The sequence below is a fragment of the Dipteris shenzhenensis genome, chromosome 3 (assembly GCF_047967505.1).
Source record: "Dipteris shenzhenensis isolate YYH24624 ecotype China chromosome 3, Dip_SZ_1.0, whole genome shotgun sequence".
NCBI classification, from domain to species: Eukaryota; Viridiplantae; Streptophyta; class Polypodiopsida; order Gleicheniales; family Dipteridaceae; genus Dipteris; species Dipteris shenzhenensis.
Window position 1 is genome coordinate 21,915,087 of NC_141598.1, and position 11,147 is coordinate 21,926,233.

The 11,147-nt window shown below is 46.0% G+C and overlaps 1 protein-coding gene across 4 annotated transcripts in view; it reads left to right on the top strand.

The window, feature by feature from the left end:
* LOC147903516 (DNA polymerase eta-like) overlaps positions 1 to 9,960 on the top strand; it is a 43,953-nt gene extending 33,993 nt beyond the window's left edge. For 2 of the 4 annotated variants that reach the window (XM_087399605.1, XM_087399584.1), the window contains exons 11-12: positions 8,279 to 8,678; positions 8,782 to 9,958. In XM_087399605.1, coding sequence (XP_087255731.1) covers positions 8,279 to 8,678; positions 8,782 to 9,503 — 1,122 coding nt within the window. In that variant the 3' untranslated portion in view covers positions 9,504 to 9,958. Of the gene's footprint in view, positions 1 to 8,278; positions 8,679 to 8,781 lie in introns of all 4 variants that reach the window. The other 2 variants (XM_087399575.1, XM_087399595.1) reach the window with 2 other exon arrangements.
* The last annotated feature ends 1,187 nt before the right edge of the window (positions 9,961 to 11,147 follow it).

An 11,147-nucleotide genomic window follows, 5' to 3' on the forward strand; every position in this document is an offset into this window, starting at 1 on the left:
TTCATCCTAATCTGAATCTATGAGGTCACTGCCACTGCTAGATCCAAAGTCACCATCAATGATAGCATGGCCAAGTCAAACTCAATGTGTGTTGTTACTCCCCACCCACCCAAAAAAATAAATAAACACAAGAGTGTCTAAAGGTGTCTTAAGGTAAGACACGTGTCTTAAGTGTCTTATCATAAGACACGAGTGTCTTAACAACCATGTGATGTTTGGATAGGTGTGTTTTGAATTTAAACGTTGGAAAGCAAGGCTACTGATCAATCCAACATAACTGTTGCTTAGCTCTGATTTGATGTACTCGTTAGTGCAGTGTTCTGAAGAGCCTTTTGCATGGCTGTTTGAACTATTACTGTTGGAACTCGGTGTAGTGCATGAAGGGGCAAATTGATGTGTGTGTGTGTGCCTATGGGCTTGGAGTCCTATGCAAGAAGTGTGTGAGTGTAGCAACGTGTGCTAGAAGGTTCTAGTGACTCATCAGTTTGGTGTGTCAGGTTGGTGTGATGAGTGATCATAGGAGGTGATTGATTGATATAATCATGGAGATGATTGTGGGTCTGGGATCTACCTACATGGAGGCAGTTGCCTATATATGTAACCACTCTTGGAATAAAGCTTTACATTGTGTGCCTCATTGCTTCCTCATGAATTCACACGTGGTATCAGAGCCAGGTTAGAATCTAAGTGCCTAGAATGAGATTCCAAGTAGATTCTCAAAAGATTCCATCTTCTTCCCAAATGCTTCCTTCTTCTACCTTGAACTTGGGAAGCTTAGTTCTCTCCATCCACGCAATGGTTTGAGAAACCATTTCAGCCAGACCTTCCTCTCATATGGGTGACCTATCTGACCAGAGGGATTGATGAATCTCGTCGCCATATTTGCGCACCGCCTCTCTGTCTATTCTACGCCACTTTTGCAATGCTGCTCACTACAGTCACTTACCTCACAATTCCTCTAAGCCAAGCCTTCTTCACTACTAGAGCTACCTATTGTAGAGATTTGAAGTGATTTGTTCCAGAGATGAGGGAGTATTCAGCAAAAAACCAGTCGACTTCTGAGAAGACAGAGATTCCTCAAGTGAAGAAGAAGCTGCTGCCCCGGGAGTTATAATGCACCATTTCAGCTATGGTTTGTTATGAGTCTTCCTTGCATATAGATCTATGATTGCACAGCAAAAGCCCCTATCTTGGGGATGCTTGGAGTGAGGTATCAAGCCTCCAAAGTTTCCATGTACTCTGCAAGTATTTCTAGTGTGTTTTTTATGCTACACTAAATGCTTGAGGAGTAAACATTCAGCTCAGAGATTGTTCTTCCAAGTTTCAGTTCAAAGTGTGCCCTTTAAGTTCAGAGAATGTTCTTCCAAGTTCAGTTGGTGTTAATCTCTTGACAACATGCCAACTTCAAGTTCTCAAAGGTCTTCAAATGACATGAAGACTACAAAGACAAAGTACAAAGTGAAGAAGACTCCAGTTAAATGGTTGTGGGAGAAGCCAATTGGTTATGAATATGCCAAACAATTAGGATTTTCAGAATTCTTATCTTGCAATTTGCATCTATATGGTGAAGGTGAATTTTTTGTTCAGAAACATTGATCTTTTGTAAAGGGATTAGACACTGCTATTAATTTGGTAAGACCTTCCCAAAGTGGCTTCCAAACTGAAAATAGATAAGTTTGAAGGAGAGGGGTTCCACACTTGGCAAACAAAACTGAAGTTTATTCTCATGAAAAAGGGAATATGGAAGGTAGCCAATAGAAAAGAAACTAAACCTACAACTAGAGAAGGACAAGCTTCATGGCTTCTAAAAGATCAATCAATCACCTCCTATGATCACTCACTCATCACACTAACCTGATACACCTAATTGATGAGTCACTAGAACCTTCTAGCACACCTACACTCACACACTTCTTGCATAGGACTCCAAGCCCATAGGCACACACACACACATCAATTTGTCCCTTCATTCCCCCCGACAAATTGATGACCTCATCTCTCAACAATAGTACATGGGATGCTCCATGGCTTGCCCACCATCATGTGGCAACACACATGGTCCCAACCTGTGACTCACTCTTAGGATTCTTGGTTTACAACTGGGAGATAGACAATGACTATGTATGTAAAGCCCAATGAGTCCAACAAGGAAAAATCTCAAAAGACTAACAATCATTTAAGGATGGACTATTTGTTGGAATGGCCACCTTCCCATCTGTAAGCCCCCAAATGAGGAGAGCATGGGGAGGCCATTGGTGGATGAAAAGCCAGGAAAAGATTTCGACACCAAAAGGTTCCAGAGGACTACGACCAGGGAGTTACTGGAGCATCGTCATCGACGTGTTGGCATTGGGACGAGATGTGTCGGTGAGAGGGGGTGTTGGAATGGTCACCTCCCCATCTGTAAGCCCCCAAATGAGGAGAGCGTGGGGGAGGGAGACCTAGGGCAGAAGATGCCCAGAGAAGAGAGAGAGAGGGGGTTGCCACATGGGCAGCACCTCACAAGAGAAGAAGGCTGCAATAGATGGCGCGAATTACAGTGTAGATGGCGGGGACAGCAAGCCCTAGATCTGACCTGGCAGGGCACAATGACATCAGTTGTGTACGGCGCTGCACACGTGGCTGGAGAGAATCTGGCAGAGGGCAGAACCAGCAGGCCTGGTGGAGCAGCAAACGGGGCTGACAGTGGGCAGTGGCATGCCTTATATAGGCTGGGCCCTTGCCTAGATTGGAGGGCAAAAGGGCCCTAGTTTTGGAGCCCTTAAAGGGCTGGTTTGGGGGCAGACTGGTCGGCCCAAACAGACCAGCCAGTCGGCCCATTTAGGGCTGGCTGGTCGGTTACTTCAAGGGGCCCTTGGGGGCCTATAAAAGCAGAGGCCACAGGCCTCATTTAACATCCAGCAGTGCAGCTTCCAGTAGAGCAGAAAGGAGCAGCAGAGCACAACCCTTGGGGCCTACATCCAGAAGCTGAAGGAGTACCAGTGTTGCTGCAGACTTAGCTCAAGTGTAAGGCTGCGACTTTGGCTGTCTTCTAGGGCAGCAAGGAGCTGAGGTCAAAGGACGGAGAGTCCACATAAGCTCTAGGTGGAGCACGCGGGCTCGAGTCTAGAGATAGTCAGCAGATAGGAGAAGGACCTTGTGGTAAGATCAGAGGACCACACCATTGGTGGGACTCTGGATCTATCTCTCTTGTATTGTGTCCATAGTTTTGGACGGAAATATATATTTTGGTGGTTTCTCTATCTGGCCGGTTCATTGTCTATTGATGAGTTTGCACACCTATTTTATGCACATTAAGTAAAGAAGTTTGTGATTCCACACCCACACCACACTGTGTGAGCTCCTGGGCATTACTATAAGTCTTCCGCTGTGTGTACCCTCTGTTGGGTCATTTCTAACATGGTATCAGAGCCCCAGTAGGAGGCTCAGGTGTGGGAGCCTGAAGGCAGGGACCTTGCTGAAGGACGACCCTGATTCAAAAGCTCTTGGGAATCGACTTCCACGACTGGAGGATTGTGCCCTTGCGAGAAGGAGGGTGACTCAGGTTCAGTCAGGTGCGTTCAGAGTTCTGGTTTACTGAAATTGAGTTTGGTTGACTTTGCTGTGTGATATAAACAGCAGAGATGTCGACCTCTACAGCCTCTTCAGCCCCTGCTTTCCCTTCCTCCTCCCCCAGTTTTCTCTCTTTCACTATCCCTAACTTTGGAGAGTCTGGGAAACTGGACGAGACTAATTACCCGATCTAGAAAGTGAAGATCCGGGGTCATTTAGTAGCTCGGAAGTTGTGGAAGCTGACCACGGGAGTGGAGGCGAAGCCGGAGGACATAGTGGATAGGCAAGGAAAGATATTCATGGTAGTAGACAGAGAGGAGCTCGAAGCTTGGGAAGACAGAGATACCCATGCCCTGGCAATAATCATAGGGACTACGGCGGACTCCGTTCTTCCACATGTCCAGCTGGTCGAGATGTCAGTAGAGACGTGGCCACCGTGAAGGATCTGTACGAGACGGACAACACCTCCCGGATTTTGCTTCTTCAGCATCAACTCTACAATCTTGATATGGAAGAAGGAGATACGGTACATAGCCATTTGACGAAGGTCAAGGTGGTGAGACATCAACTGGCAGCAGTTGGTCAGAAGACAGACTCATGCAATTTGGCCTTGATGGTACTGAGGAGACTACCTTGGAGTTTCAAGAGCTTTGTTACGACTGTGACAGCAGGACAGAGGACCAAACCTCTGACGTTTAAGGAGTTGGGTCCATTACTGCTACAGGAGGAAGCTCGGGAGAAGCTACAATGAGGACAAAGACGACAAGGTGATGCTGGCGAAGGATTCCGCTGGCAAAGGAAAGGGCAAGCCTAACAGTGGCAAGTCCAAGAAAGACGACTCTGACGACGAGGGGACTTCTAAAAGGAAGAAGCAAAAGGCGCTAGGACATTTTGCAAAGGACTGCAGAAAGAAAAAGGCGGATCAGAAAAACAAAAAGGACTCTGACTCAGATTCAAAGGGAGAGGCCAAAGCAAATGTAGTAATCAAAGAGTTGTTCTTGGTGACATCAGTGAGTGTTACGAGGTCAGATATGTTGATCCAGAAATCACAGTGAGGATGTCTGACATAGAGATGTGGGTCGACGAGGAGTCAGATGCCTTTGTGAAGGTGAAGGACAGCATGGAGCGCTTGGTACCTTCCAGGTGTGTGGCTGTCGACACTGACACGAGGGTGGATTCCATGGAGGGCCTTGGGGTCTCGTGGTCAGATGGATGCTGGAATTCAGAAGGGGACCGTACAGGATTACACATGCTCTTAGTGGGTGCCTCATTGAGGTACAGGGTTTGCTTTCCGAGCAAACACACAAGCAGTACAACAGTCTGGTATGTATTTAATATTTTGCATTTGAGCCTTTATAGCATGCTGTGGAGAGAATCTGCTCTTCATTTGTCTTAGGTGATACGAGATTGGAAGGAATTGGCCTTCTTCGAAGGCAGAAGGGGAAGTATTGGTGCTTCTTCAAATCTCGAATGCAGATTGCTAGAAGGTGATGGACAAAGAGTACTAAAGCCAGAAGAGTACTTGCTGTAGAACTCAGCGAGAGTTCATGGTCCAGGTTATCTGGAAATATTCATTGGTTGCAGACCTTGCCAAAGGAAGGACAGGTTGAAACAGACCCTCAGAGCATGGTGCATGGAAGACTCCAGGTTGTTCACTCATTATGAGGGGGACAACTGGAAGATCCTGATGGCTGGGTTGCTCGAGTTCAAAGGCGGGAACGTGACTGAAGGAGGTGGTGCGAGGAGGTACTACCAAAGATGGACCTGTGTACCAGGATGGTATGCGGAAGCAGAACTAGACTTGGTGGAGCAGGAGCCACTGGATGAAAAGCCAGGAAAAGATTTCGACACCGAAAGGTTCCAGAGGACTACGACCAAGGAGTTACTGGAGCATTGTCATCGACGTGTTGGCATTGGGACGAGATGTGTCGGTGAGAGGGGGAATGGTCACCTCCCCATCTGTAAGCCCCCAAATGAGGAGAGCGTAGGGGAGGGAGACCTAGGGCAGAAGATGCCCAGAGAAGAGAGAGAGAGGGGGTTGCCACATGGGCAGCACCTCACAAGAGAAGGCGGCTGCAACAGATGGCGCGAATTACAGTGCAGATGGCGGGGACAGCAAGCCCTAGATCTGACCTGGCAGGGCATGATGACATCAGCAGTGTACGGCGCTGCACACGTGGCTGGAGAGAACCTGGCAGAGGGCAGAACCAGCAGGCCTGGTGGAGCAGCAAACGGGGCTGACAGTGGGCAGTGGCATGCCTTATATAGGCTGGCCCTTGCCTAGATTGGAGGGCCAAAAGCCCTAGAAGTGTGGGTCAAAGGGCCCTAGTTTTGGAGCCCTTAAAGGGCTGGTTTTGGGGCAGACTGGTTGGCCCAAACAGACCAGCCAGTCGGCCCATTTAGGGCTGGCTGGTCGGTTACTTCAAGGGGCCCTTGGGGGCCTATAAAAGCAGAGGCCACAGGCCTCATTTAACATCCAGCAGTGCAGCTTCCAGCAGAGCAGAAAGGAGCAGCAGAGCACAACCCTTGGGGCCTACATCCAGAAGCTGAAGGAGTACCAGTGTTGCTGCAGACTTAGCTCAAGTGTGAGGCTGAGACTTTGGCTGTCTTCTAGGGCAGCAAGGAGCTGAGGTCAAAGGACAGAGAGTCCACATAAGCTCGAGGTGGAGCACGCGGGCTCGAGTCTAGAGATAGCCAGCAGATAGGAGAAGGACCTTGTGGTAAGATCAGAGGACCACACCATTGGTGGGACTCTGGATCTATCTCTCTTGTATTGTGTCCATAGTTTTGGATGGGAATATATATTTTGGTGGTTTCTCTATCTGGCCGGTTCATTGTCTATTGATGAGTCTGCACACCTATTTTATGCACATTAAGTAAAGAAGTTTGTGATTCCACACCGACACCACACTATGTGAGCTCCTAGGCATCACTATGAGTCTTCCGCTGTGTGTACCCTCTGTTGGGTCATTTCTGACACTATCCATAGCAGAGAACCATTATTGACCTCACACACACATAACTTAGAAAACATATGGATCCTCACCCTTGTCAGAATTGACTTGGGTGTTGTAAGCAGTGAGAGCTTTGACATTCTTTGGTTCTTCTTCTTCTTCAGTTTCTGCTTCCTCAACAAGATTGGCTGAACATCTCTCTTGGCATGGAGATGATTGTGGATCTACCTACATGGAGGCAGTTGCCTATATATGTAACCACACTTGGAATAGAGCTTTACCCTCATTGCTTCCTCATGAATTCACAGTGCAGCACTACTTAGAACATCTTTTATTGCGTACTATGCAGGCATGATGTAGACTCTTACTGTTCTTTTTCTTCATGTTATGTTTTGGATGGGAGGGGGGGGGGGGGGATTGTGTTTCTGCTTAGTGAAGCGTGTCCCTAGCATGAAAGGACAGGAAACGTGTCTATTGTCAGCTTACCCATAAAAACAGCTAGAGGCCAAAAGTGCACCATCCTTATAATGTAGAAGGCTAGTTTGATTGTCTGCAATTTTGCAATTTTACTGTTCTTTTTCTTCATGTTATGTTTTGGATGGGAGGGGAGGGGGGGGGATTGTGTTTCTGCTTAGTGAAGCGTGTCCCTAGCATGAAAGGACAGGAAACGTGTCTATTGTCAGCTTACCCATAAAAACAGCTATAGGCCAAAAGTGCACCATCCTTATAATGTAGAAGGCTAGTTTGATTGTCTGCAATTTTGCTTCGACTCTTGACAATTCAAAAGTAAGACTCAGTACAGATTGTGAAGAAATTGAACGTTGAGCCTCTTAAGCTTTTGAATGTGGTGTAAAATGTGTTGGTGAATATTCAAAGGATGGCAAACAGCCGGTATTCAGTCCAGATCTCATCAGCTGAAGTCATCTTCCATCTGGGCTAGTGTGCTTAGTTGTCAGAACCCAGATGAAATTCTCTTTTTTGTATAAATTGTCCATCACCACTGTACGGAGTAGGCTTGAGATTTTGCATCTGGAAGCAGTGAAAAGATAACACTTTTTTATGTAAAATGTTCTGCGTAAGTTGAGCCGATGAGCAAAAATTTCTTCATGGGAGTAGGCATTGTGATGCCACCAGTTAAGGGAATGGCTCATTCAATATAGTAACAGTGTCTTGGTTGAATGTTCGGACTGATGATGTAGGAAAAATGCTTTCACTATCTGTCGTGGATATGACCACTGTGGCACCTGTAGTCCTTCAAGTGGGCCTAATGAGTCTTTTAATACTTGCATTGAGCCTTTTTTGTCTTTTGGACAAAGGCTGTTGCTGATATAACATTGATGCGCTATAGGTCGTCCATAGTTTAACCCATGGCCTGCATCGGTGCTTCTAATGCAGAGCTCTTGATCTGGTAGAGGCAAACAAAATAAACTACAGAATAATCTGGTATGCTGCACAAATAATTTAGTATTCTGTATGGAAAGAAGTGAATGTTGTTTAAGGGGTAAAAGTTGTGACTTCAAACATTTTTGCAGCACACACGAGGGACAATTTGATAGCAGCAGTATTTTTCTTCAGAGTGACTCAATTTATGATGCTGACACCTCTCGTCCTGTACTTACCTGTTCTCATTTTTTCCCTTTCAAAAGAAAATTGCACGGAACTGGTTTTATAACATCACGACCCTCAGCCATAAATCGACCTATGCTTGGATGGTGACTGCTGCCTGTCCAGCACTCTTTCTTTTTTCATTGTTTGTCTTTGTTTCCTGGCAGGGTGTGAATCCAATAAATAGTTTTTTCTCATCACCAGCATCGCCTATTGGCGTCCTCATAAAAGAAACAGTCAGCCCAAGCTCTCCTTTGACATGTCTTCCTGAAAATTCAGCTTTGGATGAGCCTTTCTCCGGACATATAGCTCCGACTTCAGATGATGAAACCATTGTAGTTCCATGTAAAAAAGGTCATATCTTTGGCAAAAAAATGGATGTATCAATTTGCGGCGACACATCAACCCTGTCTGAAAAGAAAGAGAATTTTCAAAAGCAAATGCCAGCCATGCTTGAACTCTGGGACCGGGAGACACTGTCCCCAGAAAGGAAATCCATGGAAAGGGAAGGAAAACTGATTGAGAATGATGTTACAGACAGGTGCATAGAGAATAGTTCCTCGCAAGGTAAGACCTTCTTCCATTGTCTGCATTATAAATGGGAGTGGAGTGTGAAGCTTATAATCTGCGACATTTCATGGAAGGTAATTTGTATTTTTGTCTTGTGAAGATGTTGACGACAGCAACGGCAGAGACAGTGAACGAGCCCCCTGTGATAGCAGCTGTGAGAATAATGGTGAAAAGAAAATTGATGTTTTTGATAGCAATGAACTCACATGTACTCCAACTTTTGGTAATTTTTGGCATATTAAGACGGTGGAATGTAACCTCCGGATCCCAGAGGACACATCTGGCATTTTGTACACTGATCCTTTGGGGGTGGTTGAAACTGAAAATAGCATGCAAGGTCACCTATCACCCATTATTTGCTCCCCAGTTGAGCATGTAGCCAATGCACATGTTTCTAAGGAAGCCATCACCAAAAAACCTCAGGGCGAACTTGAAGTAAAAGAGACAATGGGAGAATTTTGCACTCCCTGTTGCAGCAAAGATGGAGCACAGAGTGGAAATGAACTTTCTCCCCAAAGAATGAAGGATTCTCTGCTATATGGTGCAGCAACAAGCCATCAACCATCTGGTTTTCTGAAACTAGAAGAGATATGGCTACGCAAGGCATTAACTGGATCACAACAAGCAAAATCAGACACTATAAACGATGCAGGGTGGAATTATAAACAGGGGGAGATTGATGAGGCTGTGCTCTCTGAATTGCCTGAGGATATTCAAGAAGAGCTGTATAAAAGTTTGGGCTTAAAACGACCACGCATTACTAAGCGATGCACTATAGGTGATTTCTTTAGGTGTCCTAAATCTGATAAAAACAACAGATAGAAAGTTGCTCGATGCAAGGTGAAATTTATGCTTCTAAAATGGGCATCAGGCCGATTCATGCAATCTGCATGCAGACATGCCCTGGAGGACCTGATATACAACCAGTTTTATTGCCATTGCTGATGAAAGTCAGTTAGCTTTTCTAAAATGCAAGGTGGCTTAACCGCGGAGGTGAGAATGTGTTTTCCAAGAGATTTTGTCACTCAAATTGAGGCTACAAGGTGGCCTTTTTATATTCTACTGTGAAGAGAACCGTTTTTTCCATCCCATTGTATTCCTTGGCCACAAACTATAGGCCAACAGTTTGCCTGAATGAATCATTCCCCTGAAATTTGGTGGGTCCATTTGTTGGACAGCAAATTTGCCATCAAGGCATGTGCCGCCCTCAATACCATCTTCAAATGATTAGCAATCTGGTAAAAGGATGGATTCAGATTTGTTCATTTTTGAACTCGTAATAAAAGAGAACAAGGTTTATTTTTGCAAAAAATTCTTTCTAAGCACAGATATGGGATTAATTGTAGTCCTATATTCCCTCTGGATCTTGTTATGAGGGTATGGAATCAAAAGCCAAGAATTGAGGTTTGGGTGACAACATTGGGCTAGTAAGCATGCTAACCCTCTAATTTATAAGACAAATTTCGTTTGGGCAGCAACGTTTGTTACCGATCTCAAAGCTCGTTTTCTACTGCCACAGTATATTCTTAACCTAGAGGATGAGTTTCTTGTCTCTCCCAAAATGGGTTGCCTGTGTTGTCTTACAATAACAAGGTCATCACACTCTTGCATCCCACCAGGGACTCGTGGAGGAAACAAATAACTTGGACCTGACAGCCGTGATAATTTTAGCACTGTCATCTATGCTAGAGAGCCATCAATAGCTACCATTCTCTTTCTTTTTCTAGTGGATCACATTGCTGATAGATGTCCGCCATCATTTTTCAGTTGTTCTTCTGGACCGGTAAGTCAATTTCTAATGGACTAGAAATGTTTGTGCGCGAGAGGAGTTGTTTGTGTTGTTATATGACATAATAGTGCCATTGCTTCAACTATCTAACTGCGAAAAAAAGCATGTTCAATTTCCAACATTAATTTTTTTGTTGAGATGACCGTGTAATCCCATAAAGTCTCAACCACATCTTGCTTTTGCAAAGGCCATAATCTACTTTCCTCTTTTGGTTTTTTGCTAGCAAGCTCTTGGAGAAGCTCATGCGTGAGTTGTGCCCCTGCTGTCCGCCTGGCTGCTCCCTCGGCCACCTCTTCCTTCCCGCAGCTCTTCTTCGCCTCCTCCCCACCATCTCATCCCTCTCCTTCGCCTTCTCCCCTATCATCTCCTCCCCCGCCATCGCTACCTCCCCTCCCCTGCGCCTCCTTTGCCATCATTGCCTCCTCCATCGTTGCTCATCCTAGCTTCCCCGCTACTCATTTCGTCCCTCCATCCACCTCTCTCGCCTTCTCACATTGCGCCTCTTGTTGTCCCCCCGCCCCTTCCTGTTGCCCCTCCATCTCTCTCCGCTGTCCCTCCTCCCTCTGCCTTCTCAACCTCCTCCTCCTTGCCTTCTCCACCTCCTCCCCGCCTGCTTTGCCCCCTCCTCCCCGTCGTCTCTTTTTTGCCTCCTTCCCCGCCTTCTCCCTCTGTCCTTT